General features: G+C 36.0%; 1 protein-coding gene across 4 annotated transcripts in view; it reads left to right on the top strand.

The window, feature by feature from the left end:
* Positions 1–17421, top strand: part of TAF1A (TATA-box binding protein associated factor, RNA polymerase I subunit A) — a 34455-nt gene extending 17034 nt beyond the window's left edge. For 2 of the 4 annotated variants that reach the window (XM_082862908.1, XM_082862909.1), the window contains exons 6-11: positions 3870–4000; positions 4780–4938; positions 11369–11435; positions 12536–12659; positions 14172–14326; positions 17047–17421. In XM_082862908.1, the coding sequence (XP_082719034.1) occupies positions 3870–4000; positions 4780–4938; positions 11369–11435; positions 12536–12659; positions 14172–14326; positions 17047–17159 (749 nt within the window). In that variant the 3' untranslated portion in view covers positions 17160–17421. Of the gene's footprint in view, positions 1–3869; positions 4001–4779; positions 4939–11368; positions 11436–12535; positions 12660–14171; positions 14327–16414; positions 16999–17046 lie in introns of those variants that run through there. The other 2 variants (XR_014327022.1, XM_082862910.1) reach the window with 2 other exon arrangements.
* Positions 17422–18705: the final 1284 nt, after the last annotated feature.

Here is an 18705-nt window from a genome sequence, read left to right as displayed (position 1 = left end):
CACTTTAAGTAGAACTCAAGCAAATATATGGTGATTAAAGCAGTTGGAATGTGGCATTTACACCATCACTCCCATGGATAGATAATTCAGTACCTTCTGCAGCTGACACTCTTCTGTAGCAACAAGAGATAAAGATGGGATAATATGTGGCGCTCTTTAGATGGTCTTTAACCTCATGTGTCTGTTTAATGAGGAAAGAAAAGTTAGGACTAGTTCTGTATAACCACCTCATAAGAATGGAGCATGTGAATGTATGCTCAGAGCTGGTTTGGGATTTTTCCTTGCTGCTGTGGCCTGTGCTCGTTGGCTTTGATGCACTTGGTGGCTGGGAATCCCCTTCCATGGTAAATCCATACCCAGCTTGTACTTACTCAGGGATCTGCCTTTCTTTCTTAACCATTTTTTTGGATATCATTTCATACCTACTTTCCTGTTACCACTTCATTTCCTGGTTCATATTGATATTTATTCAATTGACCCACTGGGAAGAGAATACCAATCCCTGTTTGGGGGTGGGAGCTACTTTTTTGGCCAAAAAGTGGCACTGGTACCAAAAAGTGTTTTGTGCTTCTATCAGCTGTTGCTTTCGAAAGACTGATTCTCTTTTTAAACCTTTAAGATGGTGAAATATATCCTGAAACAGTGTGTAAAACAAATGTCTGGTAGAATGGATAATTATAAAGCAAACATCCATGTAACTACACCCAGATTAAGGATCACAACATTGCTGACCCCCTAAAAGTTCCCCATGGGTGCCTAATCACACCTCCTCCCAGTGTCTCAAGAAAACTGTCCTGACTTTAAGGGTAATTAGTCTCTTGTTTTCTTTAAATACTTTTACCACTCAAGTATGTATCTGTAATTTAGTTTTGCCTATATCTCAGTGTCATATTTCGATTCACACTGTATATATTCTTTTGGGGCCTTGCATATTTTGTTCAGTATTTAACGTGTTCATATAGTTGAATTAGCTCTAGTTTGTTCATTTTTATTGTTGTAAAACCATACATTGTATGATATTCATGCAGTTTATTTATTCCTTCTATATATTGATGGCCATTTAGGTTGTTAATAGTTTGGGGCTATTATAATTAATGCTGCTTTGAAATTCTTGGGCATGTGTAGTGATACACATATGTGTGTATTTCTAGGAGTAGAATTGTTGTCACAGAGTATGTGTGTCTTCAGCTTTACTGTATAATAGGCTGAACTCTTTCCAAAGTGGTTACCAATTTATATTCCACTAGTAGTCTGATTTGGGCTTTCTTTTGTCTGTCTTCTCATTATTTGTTATTGTCAGAGTTTTCATGTCACCCAATTTATTGGGCGTGGTAATCATGTTTTTTTAAGAACAACAATTTTATTAAGAATTGAGATCTGATTCTTAATATGATTCACCCACTTAAAGTATAAATTCAGTGGTTTGTGGAATATTCATAGTTGTGCATCCATTACCACAATCAATTTTAGAACACTTTTATCACCCCAAAAAGAAACGCTGTAGCCATTAGCAGTAACTCTCGACTCTTCCCAGTTCCTCCTGTCCTAGGCAACCACTAAACTACTTTCTGTCTCTAGAGATCTATCTATTCTGGACAGTTCATACAATGGAGTCCTAAAATATGTAGGACTGACTTCTTTGTTACTGACTTGTTTCACTTAGCCTTATGTTTTTAAAGGTTCACCCACATTGTAGCATGTAATGGCACTTCATTCCTTTTTATTTATTTTATTTATTAATATTCCATTGTATAGATATACCACATTTATGTATCCATTATCGGGTGATGGACATTTGGGTTGTTCTCCGCTTTTTGGCTATTTTGAATAATGTTGCTGTGAACTTTTGAGGGACCTCTGGACTGTTTTCTTTCCAAAGCAGCTGTGCCATTTTCCATTCCTACCAGCAGTGTATGAGGAGGGTACTAATTTCTCCACGTCCTTCCCAACACTTGCCATTATCTGTCTTTGATATAGCTGTCCTGCTGGGTGTGAAGTAGTATCTTGTGGTTTTGATTTGCATTTCCCTAGAGGCTAATAATGTTGAGCATCTTTTCATGTGCTTGTGGGCCATTTGTATATCTTCTTTGGAGAAATTTGCATTCAGATCCTTTTCTCCTATTTTAATTGAATTACTTATTATTTTATTATTGAGTTGTAAGAGTTCTTTATATATTCTAGGTACAAGTCCCTTTTCAGATAGGTGTAGGATTTGGAAATGTTTTTTTTCTATTCTGTGGGTTATCTTTTTTACTTTCTTAGGTGTTTTTTGAGTCACAAAAGGTTTTAATTTTGATGAAGTTGTTTGTTTTTTCTTTTGTTGCTTGTGCTTTTGTTGTCGCATCCAAGAAGCCTTTGCCTACTCCAAGGTCACGAAGATTTAGACTTATGTTTTCTTCTGAGAGTTATATAGTTTTACAGTTTTTTCTAATTCATTTTGAGTTAATTTTTTTATATCACGTGAGGTAAGTAGGGGTTCAACTTTATCTTGCATGTGGGTATTCAGTTGTTCCAGCATATTTATTGAAAAGGCTATTATTTTCCCACTGAATTGTCTTGGTACCCTTATCAAAAGTCAGTTTCCCATATATGAAGTTTTATTTGTGGACTCTAAATTTTCTTCCATACTTATGCCCATATCACAGTCTTAATTACTGTAGCTTTATAGTAACTTTTGAGGTCACAATGTGAATCCTCCAAATTTGTTCTTCTTTTTAAAGATTGTTTTGGCTATTCCTGGTCCCTTGCATTTCCATATGGATTATAGGATCAGCTTGTCATTTATGCAAACAAGCCAGCTGGGACTTTGATAAGAATTGCATTAAAGCTATAGCCAACCCATGAACACAGGATGTCTTTTCCATTTATTTAGGTCTTCTTTAATTTCCTTGCACAATACTACTTTTCAGACTATAATTTTATGTCTCTTTTGTAAAATTCATACCTAAGTAGTTTATCGTTTTTGATGCTATTGTAAATGGCATTATTTTCCTAATTTCATTTTTGGATTGTTCATTGCAAGTGTATAGATATACAACTGACTATTGTGCGTTGATTTTATATTATGCAACTTTCAACTCATTTATTAGTTATAATAAGTTTTTAATGTATTCTTAGGATTTTCCATGTGCAAGATCATGTCATCCGCAAGTAGAGATAGTTTTACTTCTTCCTTTCCAATCTGGACATTGTTTGTATTGTTTTCTTGTTGAATTGCCCTGCCTAGAACCTCCATTATAATGTTGAATAGAAGTTGCAAGAGAGGACATTCTCTCTTGCATGCAGTCATTCACCATCAATTCTGATATTAGTTGTGGGTTTTTCATAAGATGCCCTTTATCAGATTGAAGAACTTCCTTCTTTTCCTAGATGTTCAGTGTGTCTATCATGAAAGGTTATTGAATTTTGCCAAATGCTTTTTCTGCAACAATTGAGATGGTTATGAGGTTTTTGTCATTATTCTATTGATTTGGAATATTGTATTAATTGATTTCAGATGTTAAACAACCTTGCATTCCTGGAATAGATCCCACTTTATGTGTTGCTAGATTCAGTTTGCTAGTATCTTGTTGAGAATTTTTGCATCTATACTTATAAGAGATATTGGTCTGTAATTTTCCTGTGTTGTCTTTGTCTGGTTTTGGTATCAGAGTGATTCTGATCTCATAGATCAGTTGCGAAGTGTTTTCTCTCTGTCCTTTTTTAGGGGGAGAGTTTGTGATGAATTAGTACTATACTTGAAGTGATTGTTAGAATTCACTACTGAAGCCATCAGGGTCTGAGCTTTTCTTGTGGGTAGTTTACTGAGTACTGATTCTGCAGAAGTCCTCAGTACTGAATACTTTAAAAAATCTTTTGTCTTTGGACAGATGAGGATGATTATGCTTACAACACAGCGTCCCAGAATATGCTCAACCACAGCTGGAAGACATCTATAAACCTTTGTGCATTGATTCAAATTCCTGGAGTTTGGGACCCTTTTGTGAAGAGTTATGTAGAGGTAAGTAAACTTTTCATAAGGTTTTATTAGTTTCATTTTGTTATAAGCTTAATCTTTATTGATCAGAAAGGAACTAATGGAAAAAATTGTTTAAAAATTAAAAGAATATGATGCTTCTTTTTGGTCTGAATAAGTTTTGTTTATTTTACCAATATACTGTAAACGTTACTGTGTTTATTTTCACCATTGGTTAATGTGTCATGGCCAAATACAGTAGTCCCTCAGTATCCATGGATGCTGAAGTCCCTTGCTTTTTGAAAGTTTCATTAGTGCTAAAGTGATAATTATGCTGTCCGAAGATAATCTCTGAAACCGTATGCTAGTGAATCTGGAAATTCCTGTGTCAGGGCGGGAAGGAATGAAAGGAAAGGAATTATAATTCCTTATGCACTCCTTTTGTGGCTAAAGTTATGTAGGGCACTGAGGTTAGTTGCCTCGTATGGTCTTTTTTTGGTCCTAATGTGCCCTACTTTGAAGACTTTATTTCTCATAGGAACACTTCTTATGTTGAAGTTGCTGCATTTTTCAGTAATGAAATATGATAAGGGAAAAATGGGAAACCATGTAGGCCTTTTTTTATGATCTTCTGTGTTCTATGGAGGTTGTAACATATGCTGGTGGAAGCAAAAACTGGCATCACTATTGTTCCCTATATAGTAAATGCTGTTTTTCAGTTGTATGACTTTTTTTGTGCTCATCAATAAAGTTAAGTTGTACATGATATTTCATATAGCTATCTTACAGAATTTAGCTAAGATATCATGACTTATTTTATATAGATGCTGGAATTCTATGGGGATCAAGATGGAGCCCGAGAGGTGCTTACCAATTACGCCTATGATGAAAAGTTCCCATCAAATCCAAATGCTCATATCTACTTATACAACTTTCTAAAGAGAGAGAAAGCACCAAGAGAGAAACTGATAAGTGTGCTTAAGGTAGAGAATTTTTATGTCAGTGTTTGAACAGGGTTGGGGATCTACTTTAAGACATTCTTAGGTCACTGCTTCCCAACTTTCATGTTGTAACATCCAGAGAAAATGACAGTGTATGTATGGCACACTGAGGTAAAGACAGGAGGCTGCAGCCTCCCGGCAGACCCCCCATCACTACCATTCCCCCATCTTCTGCCCAAGTGAGACGGAGGGGAGAGGATCAATATTTCAGAAACTGTTGTGTCACCCTGGTTGGAAAGTTCATTGCTTTTTTTTTTTAGGAAATCATCTTTATTGAAATTTAACTTACATACAATAAAACAGATATTTTAAATGTACACTGGGATGCATTTTTACAAATATATGCATCCATGTAACACCATAATAATTAAGATATTGAACATTTCCATCACCCTAGAAAGTCCCTCATTTCCCTTTGCAGCCAAGCCGCCCATGTACTCTTGGCCCCAGGCTGTCACTGATCTGTTTTCTGTCACTATAGATTAGTTTTATCTCTTCTAGAATTTCATGTAAATGAAATCTGACAGTATGTACTCTTTTTTTTTTTCTTTAGGTCTGGATTTTCTTGCTCAGTAGAATGTTTTTGAGATTTATCCATATTATTGTATCAGTAATTTGTTCCTTATTACTGCTGAGTATTATTCCATTTTTATACATTCACTTCTTGATGGACATTTGGGTTATTTTCACTCTTTGGCTATTATGAATACCACTGTGAACATTCATGTACAAGTTTTTGTGTGCACATATATTTTCATTTTTCTTTGGTAGTTACCTAAGAGTGGAATTGCTGGAAGGTATATGTTTAACTTAAGAAACTGCCCAGCTGTTTTCTGAGGAGACTATACCGTTGACATTCCCACCATCAAAGTATGAAAGTTCAGTTTCTCTTACTTGTCTTATTGATTTGGAAGTTTTTTTATATAATCTGGGTACAAGTCCTTTGTCAGGTATATGGATGGTAAATATGTTCTCCCAGTCTGTGGCTTGCCTTTTTGTTTTCTTTACAGTGTCTTTCAAAGAGCAGAAATTTCTAATTTTGATTAAGTACAATTTACTCATTTTTCTTTTACAGTTAGTATTTTTTGTCTAAGAAATCTTTGCCTACTCCAAGATAATGAAGATTCTCTTCTGTGTTTTTTTTTCGAGAAGTGTTACAGTTTTATGTTTAGGTCTGGGACAGGTTTTGAGCTAATTTTTTTGTGTAGTGTGAGGTAAGGGTCGTTGAAAAGACTATCCTTTACCTGTTGAATTACATTGGTAACTTGGTTGAAAATCAATTGACCATGCATGTAGACTCTATAGTGTTCTAGTGATGTGTATTTCCATTCGTATACCAATACCACACATCCTGACTATGGTAGCTTTACAGCAAGTCTTGGAATCATGTCATGGAAGTCATACAAATTTGTCCTTTTTCAAAATTGCTTTTAGCTTCTCTCGGTCTTTTGACTTTTCATGTACATTTTAAAATCAGTTTGTCAGTTGCTACAAAAAATATCTTGTTGGGATTTTGAATCTGTAGATCAATTTTGAGAGAATAGACATCTTAGTAATACTGAGATTTCCAAACTGTGAACATGGTATGTCTCTCCATTAATTTAGGTATTTTATTTCTCTCTGAAATGTTTTGTAGTTTTTAGTGTATATATTTTGTTAAATTTACCCCTAAGTCTTGCAAGTTTGGGATTGTTACTGTATATGGTATTCCTTAAAATTTTTTTTATTGTGGTAAAATATATGTAATATGAAATTTACCATTTTAACCATTTTCAAGTGCACATTTTTTCTTTTTTTTTGGCCGCGCTATTTGGCATTTGGGATCTTAGGTCCTTGATCAGGAATTGAACCTGTGCCCCCTGTATTGGAAGCTCGAAGTCTGAACCACTGAACCACTAGGGAAGTCCCTCAAGTGCACATTTTAATGGCATTACCATTAAGTACATGCACAATTTTGTGCAACCATCACCACTTCTACTTCCTGAACTTTTTCATCATCACAAACAGAAACTCTGTATCCATTAAACAATAGGCTCCCCCAACCCCTAGTAACCTCTATTCTACTTTTTTAAAAAAATATATTGAAGTATAATCAATTTACAATACTGTGTTAGTTTCAGGCATACAGCAACCTCTACTCTACTTTCTGTCTCTTTATAAATTTGCTTGTTCTAGGAACCTCATCTAAGTGGAATCATACAGTATTTGTCCTTTTATGTCTTGCTTATTTCATAATGTTTTCAAGATTCATCCATGTTATAACATGTATCAGAATTTCCTTCCTTTTTAAGCCTGAATAATATTCCATTATATATATATTATACAAATATATTCCACATTTTATTTATCCATTCATCTCTTGGTAGACATTTGGGTTGTTTTCAGTTTTTGGCTCTTGTGGATGACTCTACTATGAGCATTGGTGTACAGTATGTGTCTGAGTCCCTGCTTTCAGTTATTTTAAGTATATACCTAGGAGTGGAATTGCTGGATCATATGATACTTCTTTGTTTAACCTTTTGAGGAACCATCAAGCTGTCTCCATAGCAGCTGTACCATTTTACATTCCCACCAGCAGTACATGAGGGTTTAAATTTCTCCACATCCTCACCAACACTTTGTTACTTTTCTTTTTTAAGAAGTTGATAATAGATCTCCTGAGGTGTATGAAGCGGTATCTCATTTTTATTTTGATTTGCATTTTCCTGAGGGTAGTGATGTTGAGCATCTTTTCATGTGCTTAGTGGTTATTTGTGTACCTTCTTTGGAGAAATGTCTGTTTACATCCCTTTTTTGAACTAGGTGTTTCAGTTTTTTGTTATTGAATTTAGGAGTTCTTTATATATTTCATGGTCAGTTTCTAATCATATTTTAGAGGAAAAAGAAAGGTCCTTTTCAGCCTATACAAATGACGGAGAAAAATCCTTTTCTACCAGTCTTCCTTTTAAAAAGCCAATTAGCTCTAATCTGTACTTGTATAGTCATCAAAATTGACATTATCAAACCTGCAGATGTGGAAACTGTACATTTTATAAAGTTTTCAACAGGCTTTGTTTTACTGCATAATACTTTAAAAAACGTTTTTAAAGAAAATCTGGTTTATTCTTGATTCAAGGCACTTTACATTTTCTTAACAGCTTTTTTGAGATAGAATTTACATAACATAAAATTCACTGTTTTAAATGCACAATCCAATTTTTTTAGTATATGTACAGTGTTGTGCAACCATTATCATAATCTATTATAGAACATTTAATGACCCCCCCCAAAGAAATACTGTGCCCATTAGCCCACACCTACCCTCTCCACCCAAACCCTAGGTAACCACTAATCTATTTTCTGTCTCTATAGATTTGTCTATTCTGGACATTTCATATAAATGGAGTCATACAATATGTGGCCTTTTGTGAATGGTTTCTTTCACTTAGCATATTTTTAAGTTCATCCATGTTGTAGCATGTGTCAGTAGTTCATTCCTTTTTATGTCTCAATATTATTCCACTGTATGAATATACAACATTTGTTTATCCATTAACCAATTGATAGACATTTGGGTTGTTTTTACTTTTCAGCTATTATGAATAATACTTCTGTGAACTTTTGTGTAAAACTTTTTGTGGGACATACGTTTTCAGTTCTCTTGGGTATACATACCTTGAAGCTGAATCACCAGAATATGCTAACTTTATGTTTCACTTTGTGAGGAATTGCCAAGCTGTTTTGCCAAGGAGCTGCACAACTTTTCGTTCTCCCCAGGAATGTATGAGGGTTCTAATTACTCCACATCCTCGCTCATATTTGTTACTGTATTATTATTATTATTATGGCCATCCTAGTAGATGGGAAGTAGTATCTTATTGTGGTTTTGATTTGCATTTCCCTAATGACTAATGATGTTGACCAACTTTTCATGTGCTAATGGGCGATTCATTTATGTTCTTTGGAGAAATATTCCTTTGCCCATTTTTTAATTGGGTTGCTTATCTTTTTGTTGTTGACATGTAAGAGTTCTTTATATATATTCTGGGTACTAGACCCTTATCAGGTATATGATCTGCAACTATTTTCTGTTTTCTCCCTTTTTGTAGGTTATCTTTATTTTTCTTCATAATGGGTTTTTTTTGGCTGAGTGGTGCGGCTTGCGGGATTTTAGTTCCCCCACAAGGGATTGAACCCAGGCCCTCGGCAGTGAAAGTGCCGAGTCCTAACCACTGGACCACCAGGGAGTTCCCTTAATAGTGTTCTTTGAAGCACAAAAATGATTCATTTTGATAAAGTCCAATTTACTGTTCTTCCTTTGGTTGCTTGTGCTTTAGTTGTGTCATATCTACGAAACTATTGCCTAATCTAAGGTAACACATATTTACACCTAGGTTTTCTTCACAGTTTTATAATTTTAGTTTTTACCTTTAGGTCTTTGATCCATTTTGAGTTAATATTTGTATGTGGTGTGATGTAGTGGTCTAGTTTCATTCTTTTGCCATGTGGATATCCAGTTGTCCCAGCACTGTTTGTTGAAAGGAATTTTCTTACTCCCATTGAATTGTCTTGGCACCATTGTCAAAATCAATTGATCATGGATATATATGGTTTATTTCTGGACACTGAATTCTGTTCCATTGATTTATATGTCTATCTTAATATCAGTACCACAGTCTTACTTGCAAACTGCGTAATATACTTTTAAAGTTGCTATTTTAATTTTACTCTTCAAGATTTCTCTTTACCCATTTGTGCAAGAAAATACTAAGGACAGTTACAACAAAAGCAAGATGCTGAACTTCACTCAGGTTGTCATTCATTAATGGTGTTCTGAAAAGACTTTAAAAAAATAGAATAGAAAATAACTGTATTCAATACTTATCTTCAAGACAAGATAGATTTAGAGAAATTCTGGTTTTCCTTTTGAAAAATACAGTATTTGAAATTAACTCAATAAATGGGTTTAAATAGATTGAACATAGCAGAAGAGAGAATTAATGAACTGTGTAGAAAATCAGGCTAAAGAAGGAAGAGCAAAAAGGATAAAAAGTGCAGAAAAGAGTGTACAAAGGACTTGGTGAAAGGTCTGAACTACTTGTAATTGGAGCCCAGGGAAAGGAGAGAGAATGGGGTTCAAAGGCAAACAAACAGGCAAAGACAATATTTAATGAGTCAATGGCTAAGAATTTTACAAAACTGATGAAAGACTTCCAGAGTTCTGATAGTGTTCTATCTTTTGATCTGGGTGCTGATTATGTGAGTGTGTATAACTTGTGAAAGTTTATTGAATGGCACACTCATGATTTGTGTACCTTTCTAGTACATATGTTATATTTCAATAAAATATTTTTTAAAAATCTAAGTGAATTGAACCATATACAGAATTCCCTAAATCAAAAAAGAAAATGTGATTTTGTAAAAACTGAGTTTTAGTAATACTCTCTGATATTGGTATATTGATCATGTTGATCTCTAATTTAAAAACTATTAAGAGAAATTAACAAATTTACTTTTCATTTTGTGGGAAATTATTTCAGTGTAAGGTTCAATTACCTCAACAGCAGACAGAATAAATTCATCTCTAATATTAAATGTGTTTAAGTGAGAAATATACTTTCAATCCTATTTTTTGCATATTCATAAAAATTGTCCATCCTATTTTTAGAAAGAAAAACCTTTAACTTGTCCCTATTGTGTAAAAAGATTGTAAAAATATTGACTTGAATACTCTTAATGTACTGTGTTCCTGAACACAATCTTCCAAAATAACTAGCCTTGCCTTTTTTGGGTTTTGTTTTGTATATTCTGTGACCTTTTGTGATCAATAAATATTAAATATCTTTCCTATGTGATATTGATTCTCTTTTTATTTTTTTTCCTCAGTCCTGGCTACTGAAAAGAAATTAAGTTTTTAAGTGTGGTAAACAGTATAAGTATAGAGGAAATAAAATGTCTCCGTCTATCCACATCCCCCCACCCTCCCAACCAACTATCTTGTTATTAGGAGGGATTTTTTTTTTTTAAAACAGCTTTACATAGAACACCTTTCTATACCATAATTGAACTGGATAAAAGCAAAGTATCTTTTGGGCTTCCCTGGTGGCGCAGTGGTTGAGAGTCCGCCTGCCAATGCAGGGGACACGGGTGCGTGCCCCGGTCCGGGAAGATCTCACATACCATGTAGTGGCTGGGCCTGTGAGCCATGGCCGCTGAGCCTGTGCGTCCGGAGCCTGTGCTCCACAACGGGAGAGGCCACAACAGTGAGAGGCCTGCATACCGCAAGAAAAAAGAGAAAGCAAAGTATCTTTTAAATCCTTGATTCCTTTACCAAGGGCATATTAGATAGTAAGAACTTTATTTGAAAGTAAGCTGAAATTAGAGATCTCGCCTTTCGAATGTGTAAAAATTACAAAATTATCTTTTCTTCCAGATTTTGTATCAGATTGTACCATCTCATAAACTGATGTTAGAATTCCATAGATTACTGAGAAAATCAGGTAAGTAGTTTGTTTTAAATCTCTCTGTGCAGACAAGCTATAGACTGGGGCTCAGCAGACTGTGGCTATGGGCCAGAACCACCTCTTGCCTGTTTTTTTTTTTTTAATATTTCTTTCTTTCTTCCTTGCTTCCTTCCTTTCTTTTCTTTCTTTCTTTCTGCATTGGGTCTTCGTTGCTGTACCCGGGCCTTCTCTAGTTATGGCAAGTGGGGACTACTCTTGGTTGCAGTGGGTGGGCTTCTCATCGTGGTGGCTTCTCTTGTTGCGGAGCACGGGCTCTAGGTGCACGGGCTTCAGTAGTTGTGGTGCGCGCTCTAGAGCGCAGGCTCAGTAGTTGTGGTGCACAGGTTTAGTTGCTCCGTGGCATGTGTGATCTTCCTGGAACGGGGTAGAACCTGTGTCCCCTGCATTGGCAGGCGAATTCTTAATCACTGCACCACCAGGGAAGTCCCCTCTTGCCTGTTTCCATAAATCAAGTTCTGTTGGAGCACAGCCATGTCCATTTATTTATATACAAAAATATAAAAGCAGTCTGTGGCTGCTTTTGCCCTATGACAGTAGTGTTGAGTAGTTATGACAGCCTGTAAGGCTTGCAAAACTTAAATAGTGTCTGGCCCTTTACAGAAAAAGTGTGCTAACCTCTGCTATAGAATTTAGGCAATGGTTGCAAAAGAAAAACGGCTTCAATTTATATGATTCAGCTCATTTTAATCTTTACTGGGATTCACCTCAGTATAGAAAAGAACATAATTCTTCATAGGAAATCCGCTTGCTAAGTCCAGTAGGTACTGGGACTACCTCAGTTCTTCTCGTAATAGAAGAGAACATATAAAATGCCCAAATAGGGCCGGTACCTTAAGTAATGTTCTCAGTAGTATAAACCCATATAGAGGTCAGACTCACCACCCTGCCTTCATTAATGTGGACTAAATTATCAAATTCTTCAGATTCATCACAGGAGAGTATGATCATAATGAATTGTTTTAAACTGTTAACTTAGAAGGCTTATGATTCAGTGATACTTTATCAGTGGAATATAATCTTTTAGCTTTGTGCTCTTCAGTGCTTTCTGTAAACTCTAACTGTTGTGACCATTGCAGAAAACGAAGAACACCATAAACTGGGGTTGGAGGTATTATTTGGAGTCTTAGATTTTGCTGGATGCACTAAAAATATAACTGCTTGGAAATATTTGGCAAAATATCTCAGACAGACTTTAATGGGGTAAGTAAGAAACATACAGTGTTTATTACTGGATCAGCATAAATAATGTTTTATAGTATTTTAGCTAATAAAGTCCTTTGTTTATGTTTTTGGATTTCTTGAACTGTGTCTTCAGCTGTTTTCTTCTGAGTACGTCAGAAGAACAGGAAATAGGAAGTCACAAGTAAAACATACAAAAATTCTATCCAGATTTTTTGTGCTATCAAAATGGGTAATAGCCCTTACCACTACTCTGCTAAGAGCTAAGTTTGTGCTTTCTAATTGGAAATAGGGACCAGAAGGAGTCACCTCCACTCTTCACTAGATTCTTCGTAAAGCTGTTTGTGATTTGTGTCATCAACTTGTAAGATCACATGGGAAGCAGCTTTTCTCCCAACAGTTCTCAGTCATTTTCAGTGGGTTTTTTTAGGACCTCATAAAATCGTCATGGTTATTCATTCAGCAAATATTTATTAAGTCCCTTGTGAGCTGGGTATCTAAAGCTATCCCTCTGATCAAAATAATCATCAGTGCCACATTTTGAGTAAAAGAAAAGGAGTGGCCCTTGTCATTTTTACCTTGTGTGTGAGAGAATAAAGGATATCACAAAAATTAAATTTCATTGATTTATTATATCCATTTTAGTTGCTTAGGAAATTCATTATCAGTGGGAACTTGCTTCAGGCTTGACCTGACTTGACCTTAGAACAGTCTTGATTAGGAAGTATATTTGGTATGATATGTTGATGTACTCCCTGTAAACCACTTTCCAAATCTGCACTGTACAAACCCTTACTAACCCCAAGGTTCTTGAAGGCAGAGAAATGTGCTGCTCACTTTTTAAACCTCTAGAAGTTTTGCCACAGGGGCAAATAGGTACTAAATAAGTCTTTGCTCTATTAAATTATTGAGGAATACTTAGCACTGCCTGGGTTCAACTGTCAAACCTATGTGTTCCTGTGTTTGTATAATAATGCCATCTCAATTTGGATAGTAATTCTTTGTAGCATATAATTTTAGAGTAAGGTTTTAAAGTAACTTTTAAGAAATAAATAACAATAGCTAACATTTGTTGAAAATGTACTTTGTACCAGACAGCATGCAAAGAGCTTTATATGACACTTGCTATACTATGGACCAGTTTAATCCTAATAACAGTGCTATGAGATGGGCACCATTAATATCCTCAAGGAAGTTGAGGCTCAGAAAGATTAAGCAACGTGCCGAAGATCACATAGATAGTAGATGGAAGACCTGGGATTTGAATCTGAGATTTTGACCTTAGAGTCTATGCTGTTAACTGCTGTGCTGTACTGAACTGGCTCTTTCATTAAATGGAATATGGGACGTGGAGATCAAAGAGGACAAAAAAGGATTTGCTTTCATGCGTGTGCTATGCCATGGCTATACTTGGAAGCTAGTTTGGAAACATCTTCCTTGTCATCTTTCCACAGACCCTACTTAAGTTCAGATTCTGACACTATAGGTCTGTCTCCATCACTGACCTTCCCTTTTGACACTTTTCTTTTCCAGGAGTCATCTTGCCTGGGTTCAAGAAGAGTGGAACTCCAGGAAAAACTGGTGGCCAAGCTTTCACTTCAGCTACTTTCAGGCAAAAAGTGATTGGAAGGAAGATAAAGCTTTAGCTTGTGAGAAAGCTTTGGTAGCTGGGTTATTGTTAGGAAAAGGTACATGTTTTGTTTTCTTTTTATCTAGCCATAGCTTTCAGGTGATTTTGAAATTACAAAGTGTGACCATTCATTCATATTAGAGTTTACCTAAACAGTATCTAAGGGTATTATATGATGGAAAAATAACTGCTGAGTGGAAAAATGAATACTGAATTCGGGCCAGGTGATCTGCTTGTAGGGAATTTCCATGGACTAGAAACAGTGATTTCATATTGTTGATCGTCATTTGTTTTTATGCTCTAACTTGAGTATCTTTAGGGGCCATTAAGATAAAGGATGCACCGTTTTCACAGCAAATGACCATTTGGCTGTGCTGTAGAGAAAGTTTACTGAGATTATCTACTATATTAGACATAGAAAAATATTCTTTATTGACCTCATTTTTTTATGACAGCTTTATGTTATTTATATTTACTTACCTGTTTCTGTAAGGATGAGACATTTACTTCCCTTCAGAAAAGAAAAAAAAAATACCTCCTATTAACTTACTTAAAAGTCCTCTTAAAAGAAAGGGAAATTGGTCTTTTCTTTGGGGAATATCTTGGCTGTTAAAACTCTTACCTGCTTTGTACCACTGAAATATAGAAAGGTAGCCAGTACTGAAATGAGACTGCCACAGAACGTGTCCAGAGGTGAAGAAAGTGACCTCACAGTGGCCATGAGTAAGCACTATGTGGCCAGAGAGTTTAAAGTATCCTAAAGAGATTCTTCAGGTCGGTTTAGATATAATTTGTATTGATTTGGAATTAGTATTCTCAGTTAATGTTTCAGATGGTTACTTAGATTAGTAAAATACTGATTTTATGGGAGGAAAAGGATTAGCAAACATGAAAGTAGTTTTAAAAATTTCTCTCTGATGTACTGATGACAAGAAACAAATGTGATTTGGACTGTGACTTTCTACTTTATGAGTGTAGAGGTTCCTGGTACAGATATCAAAAGGTACCTGTGTTTGAGTTGGGTCGGGAGACCTGGGTTAACTTCCAATTCTGTCCCTTACTTACCATGTCACATAGGTCAAGCAGTTAACCTTTGGGATCCTTCTGTTTGAGATGGGCAGTGTAACACCTGCCCTATTTGCTTACAGGATTGTTAAGCATCACACAAACATCACATCAAAGTGCTTTATACATTCTGAGGTATCCTGCGAATATCAGGCATAAAATGTCTGAGAATGGACTCACCTTTTCTTCTTTCAGGGTGCTAGTATGGGGGTTGAGTCAGTCTATTGGGAGTTGTGCTGGGTTTTGTTCTCGATCTGGTTACCCTCAGTACATCCTGGGATTCGAATTTTAGTCGTGGCCTCCCTTTGCTTTGAGCTTGGAGTAGGGTACGGTGGCTGCCCTTCCTCCCATGCTCTGCTCAAGGTGAACCAGGCCCATTTCTCCTTGGAGGGGCCTTTCCTCCCAACAGTTCAGGCTGCTTGGCTGCCCTGTGACTTTAGCTTGGTGGGCTTGAAGTTAGGAATTGTAGTTTATTTGGCTTTTTCTCTGTGTTAGATTGGTAGCAGAGTTTTTTCCAGTTTTCTGTATTCTAGACTGAAGCAGAAATCTGTGTACAAAGTATTTTGTTTTTGCTAAAGTGGTAGATGTGTTTAGAAACACAAATTATTATATAACACCACACACGCCACTGCTTCCCAGCTAATAAAATATTAGCAGTTCTCACCTTACTATTTTCAGGGATAATAAAATTGTTGCTCTAGGGCTTCCCTGGTGGCGCAGTGGTTGAGAGTCTGCCTGCCGATGCAGGGGACATGGGTTCGTGCCCCGGTCCGGGAGGATCCCACATGCCGCAGAGCGGCTGGGCCCGTGAGCCATGGCCACTGAGCCTGCGCGTCCGGAGCCTGTGCTCCGCAGTGGGAGAGGCCGCAACAGTGAGAGGCCCACGTACCGCAAAAAAAAAAAAAAAAAAAAAAAAAAAATTGTTAATCTAGGTACAATATATATTCTAGCAAGTTCCCAGAGAATATGAATAAATGCAAACTGAGACTGTAATAAAATTAATTTTTCCTATGTTTTTTATGGTCTCATTTATTAAATAGAGAAAATCTCTTATAATATCCAGTTTACGTTTTTCTTACAGGAATTTGATTCATGTCTCTGAAATACTTAACTAGTGATCCTCTTAGCATTGTAAGACTATGAAAAGCAGGTAGAACTTCCGATGAGCACCTTTGGCACCTTTGGCATATCTGCATGATCACCATCCAGCTGCCTGCTAGATGGCGGAAATGACTAGATTAAATTTTTGATTTCTTCTAACCTATGATTTGTTTATTCTAATTCTTCACATCAGGGTTTTCTACAGAGAACTTCCTTATTGTCATAAATGCATCTTTGGCTCTTTTACCAACTTATCATTGAGAAGGACGCTCTAGTAGTTTGCTTCTGGAGAAGGCTCATTTAATATACGAATATATATAATATGCATATCACCTTAACTAAGGTTTAGGAGGGAAGGTAGAAAACAAGCTAAAGTATATGCTTTAATTATGATGCATCAGAAATATTTTTGTATGTAGGAAGCAGTACATTTCATTGGTGACAGCTCTGAGAATGGGCTTAGACATATCAGTGTAGATAATACAAATCCTTCTACTTTTAGAATCATCAGTATGCCAGAGTTGAAGCAAAATTTTTAAAATGTAGAAATATACTTGAAGAACTTGATGATAAGTATTAAAACTTTTTATTTTGCCTTGTTTTGTTTCTTAGGTTGTAGATATTTTCGGAATATTTCAAAACAAGATCATCAAGTCTTAAAGAAGAAAATTAAGCAGATGAAGAAATCAGTGAAAAAATACAGCATTGTAAATCCAGGACTCTGATACTGAATTTTAGTTACTTCAGATTAGTAGCTACAGAGTAGTAACTCAGTTGATAGCTTTAAATGTATTTATTTATTTGATATTTTAAGAAGGTAGCTTATTTGGCTATGAAAAAGTTATATTTTCTTTTACTATCGGTTATAGCTGAAGAAACAGTCTCATTGCCTTTGCTCTTTGTAAATATATTTTTCCTTTTTTTTTGTACTGTTAAATGTAACATTTATTAAGGAATAATCTTCAAATAAAAATATATTTGTTTAATCAGAGCATATAGCTCTAGAGCAGTTATTGCTGTTTGCAGATTATTTGCCTCTGATAATTGTGTAATGAAATATAACTTGTGGGACTGTTAAATGAACGTGTGTATTCTTTTAGATGCAAATGATCTATGTTAGGTTTACCACCATGAAGAACATATTGGTGATGAGTTCTGTTGAGGAAACAGAAGGATTTAGAAAAGAACTCCTCCTCTTTCTCTTTTGGTGGTAAGACATGGTAGTGTGGGGTTAAGTGACCTCTGGTAGAGAGTTACCTTTGACTCTGGAGGACTCATTTGGGTCAGAGAGGGTAGGAGGGGCCTGGTTGCTTTTAGCTGGCACTGGCCTAACTTTAAAGGATTCTAGCTTTGTTGGTTTTGCTTGTTTGCCTTGCACAGCAATCTAAGACATGTTCTAGAACTACTGTGTCCCTCTCCTTTCTCTTGGAAACCAGAATGCAGCAGTAGGTAGCTGGACAGTGGAGAAATAGTGTCCCAGGGTCATACAGGAAGCCCATTGGAAAGCTTTGCTCAGAAGCCAAGAACAACTTTCCTGGAATATCAGCTGAGCTTTCTAATATGTTGTGGTAACTGGTGGAGTAAGTGCTTCTTGAAAACTGTCTTGGCTCATATACATTTACTGTTCAGATAACTAGTATCTGAGTTCCATGAAGGCTCCTTAACTTCAGAGCAAGTCCGATATTAACGTGGCAAACCACACGTTTTCCCCATTGGCTTATATTCCTACCAATTTCAAACCATCTGTCAGAAAATTAGGGGACAAATTATGCTTTGTCAATAATTCGATATTTTATACTTCGTAAATAAATGACTATCAACAAATAACTACCCAACTTTATAATATTTGTGTGAAACAAGTAGGTGCCCCACAGAACCAAAGTAAAGCAAGTGAAAACTACCAATGAATAGGGTCGGCTTCACCACTGAGAGTCCATGCTTGGGTGGTAAAGGAGTTCCGTATAAGATCAACACTATAAGGGTGAAATTCCCAGAGGATGTGTACAGAATCTCAAAGCTTAAGCCAAAATCATCAGGGCATCTACTCCCTGAAACCTATAGTCAAAAACTCTAAAATAGGATTTATGAATTCTCATGGTCCCTAGCAGGATGGAGGTGAGAATGAAGGAGAAATGAGTAGATATGGTTATCAAATATTTGTATCTAGTTGTGCAATAAGAGCAATGTGAAACTTTTTCCAACTGTGAAATTTTTTTAAGCCCACTAAAAGCTAGTTTCATGAGTCATAATGGCTAAAATTTATCAAGCACT

This window comes from Leucopleurus acutus (assembly GCF_964270905.1).
Source record: "Leucopleurus acutus genome assembly, chromosome: 2".
NCBI classification, from domain to species: Eukaryota; Metazoa; Chordata; class Mammalia; order Artiodactyla; family Delphinidae; genus Leucopleurus; species Leucopleurus acutus.
The sequence above is the reverse complement of the archived record's forward strand: the minus strand, read 5'-3'. Positions and strand labels throughout refer to the sequence as shown.